Here is a 17,449-nt window from a genome sequence, read left to right on the forward strand (position 1 = left end):
AGTTCAGGGTGTACCCTGCTTCCTGCCCGTTGACAGCTGGGATAGGCTCCAGCACTCTTGTGAGGATAAGTGGCTAAGAAAATGGATGGATGGCTGCTGATGGTGGTGGTAGCAGAATGAATTCTGACATCTAACAAACAATTTTGTCTGGAAATTTACATCACTCATCCTAACCCATACTGGCTGGATTACATTAGGGGCAAAAAGACTGGCCAAGTCAATGACTAGACCTTAACCCAATAGTGCATGCATTTTACCCCCTGAAGTGGAGACTGAAGGGAGAAAATCCCAGAAACAAACAAGAACTGACAGTGGCTCCAGTCAAGACCTGGGAAACATTTCAAAAGAATGCAACACTCTAAGGAAGTCATTGAGGTACAGGCTTGATGGCGTTATTGCAAGTAAGGGTTATGCAACCAAAATATTAAATTATTCATCCATCCATTCTCAACACAATTTATCCTGAGTAGGGTCATGGAACCAATCTCAGATGACTGTAAAAAAGTGAAAGACAGTCATCTAAAAGAATTAACATTGAATGCTGATTAAAAAAAATTTTTTTTTTTTACAATTTTTATTTTCATAAAAAAAAACAACATGGCCGCTCATGTCATGTGTCTTTCTCAATCTAAGCAGTCTTAACGGGATGGCAATAGATATTTTTGATTCAATCCACAAACATTTTGCTTTCCGTATTTGTCAAACCGCACCCCTTCGCTGTCCGAAATGTAATTAGTTACTTAGTTCATTTTTTGCATTTATTTTTCCATGAGGGGGAACAAAAAGGCATTAATTGTTTGGCGATTAGTTGAGGCATAATGTGTATTAGAATGGAGTAAATATGCTAAATACAATTTTAGAAATTATGCATTAACATAGCTGCTGAGAACAATAAGATTTTAAAGTGACAATACAAAAAGAGTCTCTTTCTGGTTGGAACTATTTACATATATTATAAAAAAAAAAAACATAAAACAAAAAAGTCCGGCTGTCCTTCACGTCGCTCTCCCGTTAGTCATGACGACCTCGCAGTCACGCGAGGTGGGCGCTCGACACACGCCCTTGCCCAATACCTTGTGGGTGGCCACGCACTGGAGGTCCGAGCAAACTGGCTCACACACTTTGGCTGAGTCCAGCTCCTGGTCCGGATCACCTAGTTATAAAAAATGGAAGAATCATACACAAACTCATAACTCTAGATTTCAGGCTGTGGTTTTGGTTTTGGGCAATCCCAGTTCGTCAATGACCATAACAATGCAGCTCCCTTGCTTAGCTCAGATGTGTGTAACAGTACCTGTAAATCCATGGATCGTGACTCTATCTCCAGGTACCGCTCCATTCGGAGGTGTGAGGATCTCTACGCCGCCCGGCGACCTCGCGCCCACGACCATTTCCCTGGACGGCACGCCTCCGACCTGCGGGGGCACCAGATTACTCAGCAGAACGGCCGCACAGTTTTCGGACTGCACAACACAGTACGTACGCTAGCATAAGCTTTATTGTCAAACCAGACCTTGGTTCTGTCCTCATTGGAGGCTTTTGCAGTCTTCTTCGCTTTCTTCCTTTCTGGCATCATAGAGAGACCAAAATGATTTACACAAACGAGCAAATTTCCCTTGAAGAAGAAGGGGGGGAAAAAAAGATAACCGATCACAAGATGGAGCAACGTGGCTATTTATTAAATTACTTGTTAATTTAGCGTACATACTGCATATCTTCAAAAATATGTATTCTAATCAGTCAGGTCAAACCAACATTACAGTCATAATGTGTGCTAACAAATTATAATTAAATGAGTTCACACAGTATGATCTGAGAGAAAGGCAGTTGTACTGCCTTTGGTGCTAGCACTAGCTTGCTAGGCTACATAATGTTTTGTTGCCTGCTTGCAAGCTGTACTGTATTAAATGTACTATCCCAAGCACCATTGACCAACAGTACACATTCTCCACCATTTTAGTCTTAAAATACATGTAACGTGAGCGATTTTTGTTGTCGTGGCTGTGATAACAAAATGTATCCGGTCATGTTCGAGTTGACAAGATAAGGCGAAGTGATCATAAAAGACTGGATGTGGTGCTATTTGATGACAAGATTTTCTTGCAGTAGTATGACATATTGCAACCGTGAAAGACCAAATATGTATTGTGGTCTGATCTGGACATTACGTGTTGTCTCTTCCACACCGCCGACATAATTCTTATTTTTATATAACTATCGGCTGTCAGATATTTAAGGTACTATGTCAAAACTCACGCGGAAAGAGTAAAAATAAACCTTCTTTTGGGTTCAAATATATTTTACAAGAGGAGAACACAGAGTAAATCTTCGCGGGGACATCATTGATCAGATCGGCAAATTATGACAAAACTGATCAACATAAAATGGTAATTATTGGCAGGTACCCATCAAGCCGATCAGATTGATGTGAAGTCGACAGGACATGCAGAGTAAAATTCAATATTATCAGGGAAAAAACGGGGAAAAAATGTTGATTGTTTTCAAAGGTTAAATTGTTTGCAAATGTATTATTTTGATGAAAACAGATGACCAGATAATCATAATCAAAACATGTGTAATTACTAGCCCGCATTAAGATAATGCTAATCCCAGCCTAGCTAGTTAGGAATCAATTAGAACAAGACAGCGACCCGCTACTGAACAATAATCACTATGAGAGACTAAAAAAAATGAGGAATTGGACAAAAATAGAGCTGGTTTATGTTCCGGAGGCTCGTAGGCCCCCCCCGCAACGGGACCGGTGCCCACCTTTGGCTTTGGCTTTGCCCTCGGACGGCGACCGTCGGCTGAGGCCCATCTCCCGAAGCTCCCTGCTGACGGTGGCCGCGCTGACGTTGGCCCCGGACGCCCGCCGGAACTCGGCGGCGAGCGCCTGCAGGGACGGGAAGGTCTGCTCCTGGGCCATCCGCTCCAGAACCTGCCGGTGCTCCTCCTTGAGCTTGTGCGGCCGGCCGCAGCGGGGCAGCGGGCACGTCCTGCGCTCCCGCTTCCATTGCACGATGACGTTCCTGACGGTGGAGCGCGGCAGCGTGAGCAGGGTGGCGATCTCCCGCAGGGACTTTTTGCACATGTGGCATCCTACCACGGTGCCCCGCTGGAAGTCGCTCAGCTCCCCGCTGCGGCCCATCGCTGCCGAGACAAACTATGCCTCTGACGCTGCGCGATGCAGCTTCTTCTTCATCTTTCCTTCTGGAGGAAACGCACGCCACCGCCCCCTACATAGAACGTTCTTCCATTCCTGACGAACGAAGATTCACGCTCCATCCATCCATCCATCCATCCATCCATCCATCCATCCATTTTCTGAGCCGCTTATCCTCGCAAAGGTCGCTGGAGTGCTGCAGCTTATTGATAAAAAAAAAAAATCATTCATTCATCGCTTTGGTCCATTTTCTTTGTATGTAAAACAATGTTTTTTGTAAACAACTTACTCGTAATATTGTAAATTATATATTTGTTTTTATTAATCCAATTGATCAATATTAAAAACATTTTCGTTGCATTGAGTAATTGGTTAATATATTTAGAAGAAATAAATACACATTTGTATATACACAAAAATCCAACAAATGGTAATTTTCTGCAAATAACATTTTCATGAAAGAACTGGTTTCATTTGCTGTAAAATAAATTAAACACATATTAGTAATATTAACCATTTTATATATACTTCAAACGTATTTTAAATACGATTAAACATTACTATAAAAATCAAATCTAATCTAAATTTAAAGAAAACTGAAAATGGATTATTTTGTGCAGTATCAAATTCCTGTTGAAGTAAATGTATTAAATGTAATATAGTGGCCTTTTTAATAAATCCCCAATTTATTTCAAGGCTCTGTGTTTGTTTTAATCTGTAGTTTTATTCTGTTAAAATAACAATTTAAATTCAGATATATATCAATTTCTACATTTGGGTAGTTTTTATCTTTTTTGTAAGTAGCAAGATCAATTGATCATCAGAATTCTGGTAATAATGCTCCTTTGAGGTGGCACAGTGCGTCGGCTGGAAAACCATTGGCCTCACAGTTCTGAGGTCTCGTGTTCGATCCCGGACCCGCCTGTGTGGAGTTTCCATGTTCTCCCCATGCCTGCTGGGTTTCCTCCCACATCCCAAAAAACATGCAACATTAATTGGACACTCTAAATTGCCCCTCGGTGTGATTGTGAGTGCGGCTGTTTGTCTCGATGTGCCCTGCAATTGGCTGGCAACCAGTTCAGGGTGTACCCCGCCTCCTACTTGCTGACAGCTGGGATAGGCTCGAGGACTCCCGCGACCCTCGTGGGGATATGACACTAAGAAAATGGATGACTGGATGCTCATTTGAAACTTTGGTCATCTGTAAACAAAACAAACAAACAAACAAAAAAACAACAAAAAAAATCCACAGAATTTATTTAAAACACAATGCTTACAGATGCATCAAAGTTAACAGGTACATTGACCTCATTATACAACATAAGTATTCAACATTAGAAGATAGCGATGGTGTTATCTTTTCTGGACATTGCACATTATATTGGTCCTCTCTAGGCTCCAAATATCACAACAAGCAAGGACAAGTCGTGTGCCTTCTTCGAGACTATGACCCCCCGGCCCTTGAAATTATAACGTTCCTCCCTTCGCAGTCGTCTCACACTCACTGGAAAAATAAAGTGCAACAGGTTAACAACAGCCAGTTAACAAGGACGTCGGCCTCGATGAACTGTCGCCTCTTTGACGAAAAGAACGAGGATCCGGGCAGGAAAAGCAGCCAGTGCAAGAGTGAGTGGGGGGGGGGGGGGGTGGCTACATGACTATGTTGGGTAAAGCTGGTGCCTGATGTCTTGTTTACAAATATCAGATTCGATGCAGCATTTTCTACTTGGCAACAGTAAACAATTTTGTTACACAGGACATCCTTTGATTGGTCCCCTTACGGTTCCCTTGAGAGCACGACGGATACACTTGGCGAGGACTTGAAGACGACACGTTGGGGAGGTCCGACTGCTGTGCGGAGGCGGCCGCGCTGAGTGGTGAGTGAGCGTCTCTCCTCGTGACCCTCAAGGGTGACATCACTTGTGCAAAAATGACAATCGTCTGTACGATGAGTCGGCATGCGTAAGCGAGATGGGGAAACAATCCAAATATTAAAAAAAAAAAAAACGGGCAATGATCTTAAAGAAAACAATTAAAAGCTTCATACTGGAGCGAAGAGTCGGTTCTCGTCCTTTTGGTGGCTCGGAAAGGGAACAATCGCCACAGTCTTTACTGCAAACCTTTCACCCGGAAGCGTGCGAGTGCTGAAACAACCGTACGCCTCGCGGGTGCGATGACGAGTGTGAGTATTGATGGCGTAGCCTACCGCTCGTTGTGCGATGACGGCAAGAAAAAAAAGCGGGTGTTAACCCTTTCTCGCGTTGAAACAACCACATACCCAGCAGGTGTGGCAAAAAGTGTGGGTGACATCTGGATGTCTCGACATGGACGAAATCCATTGATGCAGGGAGAGCGTGATATTTTTGGAGCGTCTTGACGGGACAAAACTGGGCCTCAGAATCATGTGCTTAGGCTTGGGTCCCGCTCGTCACCCTTTTGCCGAATACTCCTGCTTTTACTCTGTCCCGTCCCGATTCTGGATCCGGCATGGTCCACTTGCGACCCGCTGACCAAGTTGAGTGAAGTGTCAGAATCACTGCTGAGTGGCAGCTGGTGCTCACCTGTCGAAAAGGGCAACATATTTTTGTTTTAGGACAGAAGAGAACAGTCGATTTTCAGCTGTTTTCTGTAAAAAGGCACAGATGTGTACAGGAGACAAAACCGAAGTACTAAATATGTATTTTTCTACGGCAGTGTTCCTAAAACTCTTTAGACAACCTAAAATGTACTTAAATAATGGGACTCACTGCTGGAAATGATGTAGTTCTCCTCCGCCTGCGGCGCCAACTCCACGTTGGGACTGACACGGGGTGGATCCGTCGGCCTCTCGGCCAGCTCCAGCGCGGTGGAGCTCTCGTTGACGGTGATTTCGCTGGCCCCGCTGATAACGGGGTCAGCGGACGGACCCCCCAGTGACATCTCGTAGTCGGGCGGCGACTCGTCGGAGCAGTCTGTATTGAGCTGGACACAGCGTTTAAATTGACTACAATGAAGAAAAACTTATGATAACATACTCCTCTAATGTTCATATTGTTACATTTACCTTGCCGCTCATAGATCATTTTACACTTGAAACTGTGTCAGTCCCGGGATGCACACGTCAGGGAAATGAAATCCCTGCAATTTATCCTCACCGAATACAAACACAATGATCCAGCGCTACATCGCAGTTTTTCCTTGTGGTCGTGCTGTACTGCAGATTTTTATTCCAGTTGTTTCTCTATCTTTAATAATGTTTGTACAATATTTTTTTTATCCATTACATTTACCATTACTCTCTCGTAATAGATTATGCTTTTAGGCGTGTGACGATAGCTGATTTTTAGGATATATTGTCTCTAAAATTTTCACGATAAATGATAGGATCCTTGTTTTTATTGCAATGCCACTTACTAAATCCATCCATCCACCCATTTTCTCAGTCGCTTATCCTCCCAAGGGTCCCGGAAGTGCTGGAGCCATTTTGTCTATATCACTAGGGTATTTTTTCCTCCCCATAAAAATGTAAATTCTGATTTGAATTGATTTTGAGCACTTTATCTTTTGCTTTTTGTATCACTGATTATGGATTGTTATTAAAACAAGTGTGCATTTCTTTTCCCTTCAGAGATTTTCTACATTTCTCCCGATTCTTACTGGGAATAAAAGTCCCTTTAAAAAAAAAAAAAAAAAAAAAAAGGTCTTTCGAGGAGTTGGAAATTTTGCTAAATTTAGTGTAGAAATTGGGCGGCACGGTGGATCCGCTGGAAAGTGTTGGCCTCACGGTTCTGAGGTCCCGGGTTCATTCCCGGAACCGCCTGTGTGGAGTTTGGATGTTCTCCCCGTGCACTTTTCCGGGCACTCGAGTTTCCTCCCACATCCCAAAAACATGCGACATTAATTGGACACTCTCAATTTTGTCTGTCTCCGTGTGCCCTGTGATTGGCTGGCAACCAGTTCCAGGTGTACCCTGCCTCCTGCCCAATGACAGCTGAGATAGGCTCCATCACTCCCCGCAACCACCGTGAGGATAAGCGGCTAAGAAAATGGATGGATGGATGCATAGTGTTCAAATTGCACAGTTTTACGGTAGCTCCTTTCTCTTTCTTGTCCGTGTAAGCGGTACACATCGCTGAGGTTGGGCTGAAAAGTCCTGCCTCCAAATATGGTCAGTTTCATTCACATTGTTCCCACAAATCAATATACCGTAATTTCCGGCCTACAAGCCGCGACTTTTTTCACACGCTTTCATCACTGCGGTTTATGCGGTGATGCTGTAATTTGTGCATTTTGCACTCGAGCAGAAAAGGTAAGAATGAGACCGGTGGAATGTATGTGCTGAGGAAGTGACTTTTACCGGCCCTGTTAGCGATGCGCTAGCGTTAGCGCTGTGGTAGCGTGTTCCTGCTGTGTTATTGGTGTCTCAGTGAGATTTACCGGTAACTTTTATTTCAAATCGGCCCTGTTAGGGTTAGCACAGCGTTAGCGCCGCGCTAGCATTAAACTCTTTCTGTGTACCGTCTTTCTTTGTAAATATCTTGTGTTTCAATGCTGGTACTTGCGGCTTTTATACAGCTGCAACATACTGTATGTATGTACCAAATGGTATTTCCTTTACAAATGTACTCTGAGGCTTGTAAACAGGTGCGCTTTGTAGGCCGGGAATTACTGTAATTGGTCAGTTCCCACACGGGTCTGGTATTTTTTTTTTACACGTGACCAACCAATCTAAAGTGCCGGAAACGGTTTGTTCTCTTCGACGCTGCAATATTGACGGCAATGGACGGCTTCCCGAAAAGTAATGTTTACGGAGATGCGAGGATTCCACCCAACCCAAGCGATATCAAGAGCAAGTGCAACTCACCGAGATTCCCAAGGCCTTGAGTATATTCAATTTACACATGGGACACGTCTGGTGATCGTACAGCCAGGGGTCCACGCAGTGCTTGTGGAACACATGCCTGGAAAAATATAGTCGAGAATTACGGCGGGTCGTGAACAAACACACCGCCTTGCCGTCACATTTGCTAAGAAAAGCAAACCTGCACGGTAACACCCTGACAATATCATGAGGCTTGTAGGCCTCGATGCATACGGCACAGCTGTCAAAGTCACGCTCGGTCTCCTGCAACAAAAATGCCAACACCTCCATGTGATGTCGTTTCGAAGAAATAATGTCACATAACTGCTGACTACCTTGTCTCCTTTCTTAATGGTGCGTACTGGAAGCTTGCTGATGGCTTTTTTGGCAGCGTCCCCCAAGCGTCTCTGCAGGCCAAAACACAACCATTTAAGTGTGACGCTGGGACGCATCAGTATCTAATTTACACAGAGAACAACATAAGGTTAAAGTGAAAGAGGTTGATCGACAGCAGTGGCTTCCTCTTAAGTAGGATGGACATTTAACTCGAGCTCTCGACACCATGTCAAATGAATAGAGGGAAACTCTACAAATCTGCGACTTTTTGCGACTGGAAAAACTGTTGTTTGTGACCCATTGACATCATCAAACTTTTACTTTCTTCTTCTCTGATGCATTTCCAGCAAAGCCTATTAGCCCAAACCTTTTCCAAGTAGTGGATTAAGGTTGATTGACTTTGGGTTTTATTCTCCCGTCTTTTTTTTTTTACTCGCTTGGGCCGGCGCATTTTTCATCCACATGCATTCCTCCCCATCCAGACCCAGAAACACCGAACAGGAGTGATTCAGTGACAGCTGAGGCGGCCTTCAAATCATGGAAACATGGTATTTTCCAGAGAATTGTCAATGTAATTTAAAACTGCGACGGATACATTTTAAAATACCTTACACAAGTGCAGTGGTTTTCAAACTTTTTTGGGCGCATCTCCTGGCACGCCCCCCAATTTGGAAACCACGAGGCTAGTGGATTTGCAATAGTCCAGGAGAGAGAGAGATATGGCTTACAATTACACTTAAAGGGCAAGCATTATGGTTTTTTTGGTTTTTTTTGCCCATCCTATTTGAAATAAATTACAATATTTTAATCCCAATGCTGTTTGTGTGGTTTAAATGCAGGCCCTTCAAGAAAAAAAGGGACTCTTGAAAATGTGATGTGGGTCTGATTAAAGAACAGAGCGTAGTTTACATACTTTGCCCACCTTTGATCCACAGTCTGGAGCAACAATAACGTGAGAAAGTTCCGTGTGCTGCCTAAGAGAAACCAGTGGCTTCTTCTTTTCATTTTTTACAGTACATATGTGAATTGTGCCGTTGGATGTAACAACCAGTCATCCCTCACTCATTGAATCACATTGCAAAATGCCACAAACTGAATAGCTGTATGTTATACTTTCAATTTGCATTGGATTATTATTCTTTTTTTGTGCGCAACGCAGAACATCTGCAAAGAGACTGCATCAGCAGTGCACAATTGCGCATGCGCGCAGTTTAGAGGGACCATCGGCTGACGTTTTTTTTTTTTTCGGCACCCTGTCCCGCGATCGACCAAGACTGCCTCAACCGGCGCATTGAGCACCTCTCCTCGAGATCAGTTATTATCATCTAATTTCCCATCTTTTTTATTATTCCGGAGCTTTGGTGAATATTGAGCCCTGAGGATCAGACAAAATCATCTGAACAGAACAAAACGAGAACACAAAAATTCCACTAAATCAGTAATTCATCATTTAATTTGTTCTCTAAGGGTTAACTTGAAGTTTGAAATGAGGCAGCTTGTAAAGAATGAAAACAACGAAAAGGTGGCAATCGTTCGGACAAGCTGATTGAGTCACTTGTCAAAATTTTTGTTAAAAATCAAACAACGGCCGCCGCCCTTGGAGATGATGTAACATCCAGTCGCTATTTGCTTTTGTCGATGGTTCACCGGTTTTGTGGGTCCAGCTGTCAGGCTAATTCCGTCCTCTCCCTGGCAGCCGGCACCAGATGGAAACACGGAACACCGGGCGACCGTCTTTTATAGCGTAGCGACGTTCAAACAGATATGGCAGCTGGATAATAATAGTGATAATAATAATAAAAAAAAGCGTAAGCCATCAAGCCATACCTGGTTTCGGTCTCGGGCATTAGCATAGCGGAATCTCTGGATATAGTAGAAGACAAGCCAGGCGAGGGAGATTATCATGAGAATGATGAAGGAGATGGAGACAAACACGACCGAGGTTCTGCTCACATACTTCTGCAGGTTGCGCGTCCCTACAGTGATGTGCAATGTGACCGCGACGTTCTGCTCCAGCAGTGCCATGATCTCCCGACCTTTATGCTCCGGGATCATGATGGCCACTATGTCGCCTGTACCTGCACACAAAACACACGGGAAATGCGAACGGGTCAGACAAGATGCAGATTAAAAAAAATTGTCATTTATAAAAGCACAGGGTGATAAAATAATGAAACAGTTTGTGCCTTATGGCCTGTTTCATCTGTCAGTTTGCTATGCCTTTTGTTGTGTCTGCTTCGGCCACCAGGGGGCACTATTGTATAGTTCAGTCATTCAAGAAATGAAGAAGAAGTCTTCTGATGTTTTAACCACTGATCTAAAAAAAACCAAAAAACCGAGTGGACGGCTCATTGGGCACCAAAACTGAAGTCACCATCCGCCATCTTGATACTTCCAAAACAACCATGTTGACCTGTGTAGCGACTGGTTAATCGACAGTTTTGTGGCTGTGAGAAAACATTCCACAGGTAAGTTAGAAAGATTTACTTTGACACTGTTAAAGTTTGTTTGGAAAGTTTTTTTTTATTTTCTGATGAGCTGAATTCACTTGAAGAAAGTCTTGTTTACGGTTGTTGTTGTTCACAGTTCACTCTCTGCTTCACTTTTATAGGCTGACGTTTTTTTGTGAAAAAGTGATGTAAATATTTTCCCAAACTTCCTCAGTGGATAAGCAAGAAAACACATTTTCTGTGAAATTTTTGAAGAATTTCATACTACAGACTCTGCAAGATGAATTTGATTTTCAAATGTGAGGAAATAAGTTTAAATTTTCTGTCTGAAACAGGACGTCGCAGAGACAACAAATGAACATTGCGTTTAGCATGTATTTTTCCATTGCCAGTCTTCATTTCCAATTATATATTGAACTGATTGACTTCAAATTGAATGTTTTTATGACAAAAAAATGCTTAGTTTTTTGCTCTGTTATGATCATAGTGCTTCAGAGCGTATTTTGGGAAAAGTTAACATGTTACGGAAATCGGGCCCTAGGTAATATGCAAGGTTTCTTGGTCGTCACGGTGTTATATCTCTTTCCTTTGCACTTAGCATTTTTTGGCTTACCAAATCAAATTAAAAATCCTTCATGTTACCGGAACTGAAAAAATGTGAAGCTCACACGACCAGTGTTAATTTTACATGCCAAACTTTGAGAAAAATCCCCACCATAATCCAACCTGTAAACCATGTCCTCCACATGTTTTGGGAGTACCAAGATGGCAGCCAACTGGCTTCAACCAATCGATACACCGCTGTATGTGTATGCGCTAGCCAGTCTTTTTTTTTTTTTTAGGTCAGTGGTTCCAACACGCAGTATGTTGCTGTAAAACTAGCCATTTTGTGTCAAGGATGAACAATGTATACCTGTGAGCCATGTTTTGTCAAATTCATTCAAGTAGCCGTTTCTTAAAAGCGTCTAAAACTATTATTGTTGATGCTAACTGGTCAGGTCAATGGTGTTTGCCATTCATTTGGTCATTTATTGGAAATAAGATAGTAGCATGGTTAACATTTGGTAAAGTCGTGCTTATTGTTGATTTGAATTGAGCCACCAAGCGCTCAGTCAATCAAACCAGAAATTAATCTGAATGATCGCTCATATCTCGAAAATCGTGACATACCAGTCGTATGTCAAGGCACCACGCTACCGTAAATGCTTACCGATTAACAAATCACCACTCGCAAACCCGTCTACTTGCAAATTAAAACAAAAACTATAAACCCATACACATTTTATACCGCTTGTCCAGTTTTGGGGTGCGTGAACTGGAGCCCATTCCTGATAACTTTTGGGCGAAAGGCACATTGACAAATTTTACATCCAAGCATTTTCAAGCCTGTTGGGTGACGATAGCCAACTTTCCAACAAGGTGTGAAAATATAGGTGACGGCTATGTTTACAAATATGCCTTTCATTGATTCAACCTCCAACCTCTTAAGTACCGTTATCCACCCACCCATCCATCCATCTTCTTTGCCACTTATCCTCACCAGGGTCGCAGGGAGTGCTGGAGCCTATCCCAGCTGTCAACGGGCAGGAGGCGGGGTACACCCTGAACTGGTTGCCAGGCAATCGCAGGGCACATAGAGACAAACAACCACAGTCACGATCACACCTTGGGGCAATTTAGAGTGTCCAATTAATGTTGCATGCTTTTGGAGATCTGGGGGGGAAACCAGAGTGCCCAGAGAAAACCCACGCAGACACGGAGTGGAACATGCAAACTCCAAACAGGTGGGGCCAGGATTGAATCCAGGTCCTCAGAACGGTGAAGCCAATGCTTTACCAACTGAGCCACTGCGCTGCCTACCGTTATTCAAATAAGGGTTATTTGTTCACACATGAAGCAAAAAATGGAGAACACCAAATATTCACTAACTCACTCGACTACGTCCTATGAAACATTCCAATTTCCTTTTCCTCTCTGGTGTTTTCAAAAGGTTAGTTTTACTGTATTTTGATGGAAAGTACCGCTAACTTTTATGTAGTTTTATTACAGCTAAAAGTGTGACGAGAATGCTTTGTTTCATATTTGGTGTGGGGAAAAAAATTGTTCTCGGGTCTTAAAGATGATCCACACTGGGCCGTCTCGGACACACGGGACCTTAACAGTTCCCTCGTATTGTATGTCGTATGAGAATAACCAGTTGTGTGTTTTGATGGCGTTGCATCAAGAGAGTGTCGGTCCACATCATATTCCCTCCGCAACCACAATGACGTCATTGCAACTCCCCGGGGGTGGCGTTTGAACCTCCCAGGCAACGGGCACGCCTCTCGCTGTCGTACAAGTGCGACCATTGCCCATCTGGTAACATTCCCGCGTGTCGCAATGCCCTACTGCAATAATCCTTTTATGTAACTTGTAAAAGTCAGTCAACCGCGGTCTCTGAGTCAAAAGCCAAAATGTCACGGTTGTGTATGAAAACAGTAGAAAAGACATTGGGTTGCCATGCTTGGCCGGCGCTCGTGCAAACTAACTTCACACGGTGTTCTCCTAACAGTGGCGAGACAGAAAATGGAAGGTTGGGCAGGCCGCGATAACGACGACGCGGTGCGTTCAGGCGACCGGGCGTCACCGCTGGGACGGGAATGACAGACGGTTGGCTTTGCCGTGGAGCCTAATGAGCAGCTCTGCTTTAGCAGCTCCCAGGTACCATCCGCGTGCGTGCGTGTGTGTCAACAGTCAGCTGAGATATTAAAATCCACCTGTCCGACAGATTTATTATTTTATTGTACGCAGCCATATGGCGCGGTGAGAAATCAACAACCTAATGACTGAATTTGAGATAGTAAAGTAACTAACCAACTTAAAGTGATATCGCACTTCAAGCCCGTTGTCTGCAGCCGTGTTTATATTCCAGGTAGCAAAGCATAAAAAAATTTAAAAATGGCTAACCCTTTGGCATATTTAAAAAAAAAAAAAATCTAACATAAACAGAATACAAATCAACTGTTTTTATAAATTGTGTTGGTTGTGTGTCTGTCAGGGGTCTGGCCGAGTGAAAGATGCCAGCAGCCGGAGTCTTGTTGGCCGGCGCCATTGTGAGTCTTTTCATTTTCCATTTGCATCGCACTGTATTAATATGGTACTTTATGAAAATATATGCAGAATTTGTCTCTGCCGGCACGGCGGAGCATCTGGTTAGAGCGTTGGCCTCACAGCCTTGCCTGTGTGGAGTTTGCGTGTTCTCCCAGTGCCTGCGTGGGAACCAGTTCAGGGTGTACCCCGCCTCCTCCCCGTTCACAGCAGGGATAGGCTCCACTACTCCCACGAACCTTGTGAGGATAAGCGTCTCAGAAAATGGATGCATATGTACAATAATATATATATTTTTGTGCAGTTTGTGCAATCCAATTCAAAATTCTCTGTAGATGTTAGCATTAACATAAACGGGCTATCTCGTAAAACAGAGCTATGTACTTAATGTGCTAACATACACAAAGCGTAATTATCTATGTTTGATGTTTAATTTGACGGCTTGAGGGCTATTTTTTTCTCATTAAATGTTCACCAGGGTGCTTTGAGATTTTCCAAATGTTAAATATGTCCCTCATTAAAGATTGGGAAACACTGATCAGTTGTGGCATGAAAGGGTTAAACCAATGTTGTTTTTTTTTTTTTTGTTTTTTTACAGCCCAGCTGCATTGGCTCAGCCTACAAAAAATGTTCCGCTCTTTATCTGGCAGCCTCATGTCTGGTCCGAAACGTCGCGCTCTACATCGCCTTCCTTGTCTGTCTGCCAGGGTTGACATCACCCATCAGCCCCCCCCCCACCCCCTCCCACCATCCCCACCTCTTTGAATCATGGAATTGAACAAGGTCTGGAGGAGGAAAAAAAATAACATGGATCTGTTAAAACACATTCACTGCCATTGACGGCTATGAAAGTCAAATAGCCGCGTTAGCATGGAAGGCTAGCAGTAAACTAAAAGCTTTGGTGTAGGTGTAGTTTGTTGGCCTGCTACCATGTTGTCATGCTTAAAGATTTATTGCCATGGACAGGAAAATGCTCCTGGAGGCCTATCATTCCTAAAACGATTCCAAGACTCAAATCTGCAAAAAAATATATACGCCCATAATAAATCTTAAAAGAGTTTGCTGACATATTGCCAAAAAGGAGTTTCCAAGTGGATCCATTCATTAACTAAGCCCGAAGCAATTGCTCATTTTTTTTTTCCTCACAGGAGGAAGTCACTCCCTTATGAAAACTAGCAATAAACAGTTTCTTATCTCCAAAATCCGATGACGACACCCCCAAGAAAGGGCAGACAAATCTCAGGATAGGCACGTATAGGTCAAGTTTTCAGGGGATCCCTGTTTGAGTACAAAAAAAAAAAAAATCACAAGTAGGTGAGTAGGTACTAGTTCCGAGGTCCCTCCACATCCTGACCACCAGCACTTCCAGCTACTTCCCTCGTGAACAATACAAACGGAAACCAGCAGACATTCCAATAGCTTCTTCCCTCTCGCAATTAACTTAAACAGCTAACTTACAATTACACTCTTATTATTATTTTATTGATTGTTGTATTTATTAATTTCATTATTATTTTAGGACTATGATTAAAATCTTTGTCAAATTGTCGGGGATTTTTTTTTTTTAACACCATTGCTAGATTGCGGGGAGCCTTTTGTTGTTCAATGACTGTTCTCAGATGTGTTCTCTGTCAATTCTCTGTCGTTCTCAAGCAGCTCCAATTACCTGAGGCAAATTTGTTGTGTAATTTTGACATCCATCCATCCATTTTCTTTGCCGCTTATCCTCACGAGGGTCGCGGTGAGTGCTGGAGCCTACTCCAGCTGTCAGAGTTTGCGTGTTCTCCCCGTGCCTGCACTCCGGTTTCCTCCCACATCCCAAAAACATGCAACATCTAAATTGCCCTTAAGTGTGATTCTGAAGTGTGCCCTGTGATTGGCTGGCAACCAGTTCAGGGTGTACCCCGCCTCCTGCCCGTTGACAGCTGGAATAGGCTCCAGCACTCCCTATGACCCTTGTGAGGATAAGCGGCAAAGAAAATTGATGGATAGACAGACGTATTAGTGGCTGGTATCGGCAGCCTTTACAAGTACCAGATACCTTGGCCCAAAAATGATTTGTGGTTTCAGTACTCACCCATCCCTAACAAAGACAGAACACTTCCTTCAGATGGCAGATGGTAACATAAATATGTGTAACCATATTTTGCCATTGATATAAAAGTATATGTCAGCTTCCTCACGAGCATCTCAGCTCCATTCCACATAATTTGAGACAAAAATCCTAATTTGAGTATTTACTTTTTTATGGTGGGGCTTCATGCCATTTGATTGAAAATGGGTGACTTCGCTCAATATGGGTTAGAAATATTGTAATATATTTGTATTGAAACCTGTAGCAGGATGCAACAATCATGGCGGGAATAAAGCTCGTGTGTGCGTGTTGGTCTCACCAGAGTGGGGCATGGTGATGGTGTCGTTGGTACCACTGGAGCCCACATTGTACACGACCACAGCCGAGGCGTTGCGGTCGGCCGCGTTCCGGATCTTGTCGCGGTAAGTGCAGTTCCCCGCGGCCACCAGCGCCACCCACGCGGCGGCGGAGCGCGACGCCGGCGGAAAGCGAGCGGCCGGTTCGCACATCTGTCGCTCCTGAGGCAGCGACGGCGCCAGGACCAGCCCCCGGGCTTCCCTCTTGGGCGAGTGCTCGCCGTAGCGGCCGCATTCGCTCTTGTCGCTCCGCGGCCTCGCGGTCAGCGGGTCCAGGTAGGTGATGTTGACGAAGGCCGTGTACCACTCCTCCTTCTCCGCCACGGTGAAGTCCAAGCACAACAGGTGTACGGAGCACAGGGAGGAGACGAGCCACGCCGAGAGAGCCACGCTGCGGCACAGTCGAGAGATAGACGGCGCCATGGTGCGATCCGGAATGAGACAACTTCAGAATCCCGAGCTCGTATCCGGACGGCGGCCTCTAGTCCGCCTGGTTCTGGTCCACTTGCAAGAACTCCACTCGCATCATCACCTGCTGGTCGAGAGGGGGAGGGGCAGTTGTCACTAGCAGTGAAGCAGCCTCTGTCCGATTGGCTGGGCGCTAGTCGGTCACGTGACATGGGCGCGGCCGACGTTGCTTACAAGCACCGGGGCACGTGGAGATCTGCCTGACTAAAAATAAAAGATGGTGCTGTAAAAAAAAAAAAAAATGGATTCATGAGTGAGGAAATTATTACTTCACGTTTAAATGAAAAATACATCAAATAATATGACAAAATAAATACAAACCTAAACTTAAGTACAATAAAGATTTTCCCGACACTTTCACCATAATGACAAATATTAAATACAGTGGACCATCATCAAAATCGAGACAGCTTTTATTCCCAAAAGTATATTTGATGATCTAAGATACTGTAACATGATGCAGTTAAAACATTAGCATTGCCTTTAAATACAGAAAAAAATAAAAGCAGTACTTAAATAATGATTAGACTCCAACTTATTCCACATAAAGATGTAAATAAAATCAGAAACAGCTCCAAAAATTAAATGCCAATGTAGTGAACCTTGGTTGAATCCAACTGTGCGTGTGTATCCACACACAACACAGACACACATTATTTACGGACCGACAATATG

At 43.8% G+C, this 17,449-nt stretch overlaps 1 protein-coding gene, 1 long non-coding RNA gene and 1 pseudogene across 5 annotated transcripts; 1 reads left to right on the forward strand and 2 right to left on the reverse strand.

Moving 5' to 3' along the window:
* Positions 1–547: 547 nt before the first annotated feature.
* LOC133506662 (uncharacterized) lies at positions 548–3,237 on the reverse strand (annotated as a pseudogene).
* A 1,682-nt stretch (positions 3,238–4,919) lies between these two features.
* On the forward strand, positions 4,920–16,411 carry LOC133506663 (uncharacterized). Of its 2 annotated transcripts, none has more exons than XR_009796573.1 (4): positions 4,920–5,040; positions 13,341–13,489; positions 13,827–13,881; positions 16,273–16,411. It is a non-coding gene; the product is annotated as an uncharacterized LOC133506663 (long non-coding RNA). The 2 variants fall into 2 exon arrangements; XR_009796572.1 differs by lacking the exon at positions 16,273–16,411 and adding an exon at positions 14,475–15,384.
* Positions 4,965–17,406, reverse strand: rnf150a (ring finger protein 150a). 3 transcript variants are annotated; one of them, XR_009796571.1, is made up of 8 exons: positions 16,270–17,406; positions 10,167–10,417; positions 8,339–8,410; positions 8,185–8,267; positions 8,007–8,103; positions 5,911–6,124; positions 5,211–5,724; positions 4,965–5,104 (listed from the first exon to the last, which is right to left on the reverse strand). XR_009796571.1 is itself a non-coding variant. In XM_061831001.1 (8 exons), the coding sequence occupies exons 1-8, from the start codon at positions 16,727–16,729 to the stop codon at positions 5,564–5,566; spliced, it is 1,248 nt and encodes a 415-aa protein (XP_061686985.1). In that variant the 5' UTR covers positions 16,730–17,406; the 3' UTR covers positions 5,037–5,563. The 3 variants fall into 3 exon arrangements, 2 of the variants coding, with proteins under 2 accessions (XP_061686985.1, XP_061686984.1); XM_061831001.1 differs by having other exon boundaries at positions 5,037–5,724; positions 10,167–10,202; positions 10,293–10,417; XM_061831000.1 differs by having other exon boundaries at positions 5,037–5,724.
* Between the last annotated feature and the right edge of the window lie 43 nt (positions 17,407–17,449).

This window comes from Syngnathoides biaculeatus, chromosome 9, assembly GCF_019802595.1.
Source record: "Syngnathoides biaculeatus isolate LvHL_M chromosome 9, ASM1980259v1, whole genome shotgun sequence".
Classification (NCBI taxonomy): Eukaryota; Metazoa; Chordata; class Actinopteri; order Syngnathiformes; family Syngnathidae; genus Syngnathoides; species Syngnathoides biaculeatus.

Coding starts and splice junctions, on each gene's coding strand:
- rnf150a (XM_061831000.1), bottom strand. CDS start 16,729: ATGGCGCCGTCTATCTCTCGACTGTGCCGCAGCGTGGCTCTCTCGGCG. Junction 8,268..8,338: donor CCATTAAGAAAGGAGACAAG/GTAGTCAGCAGT, acceptor TTTTTGTTGCAG/GAGACCGAGCGTGACTTTGA. Junction 6,125..8,006: donor TCAAGGCCTTGGGAATCTCG/GTGAGTTGCACT, acceptor CGCTGTGTCCAG/CTCAATACAGACTGCTCCGA.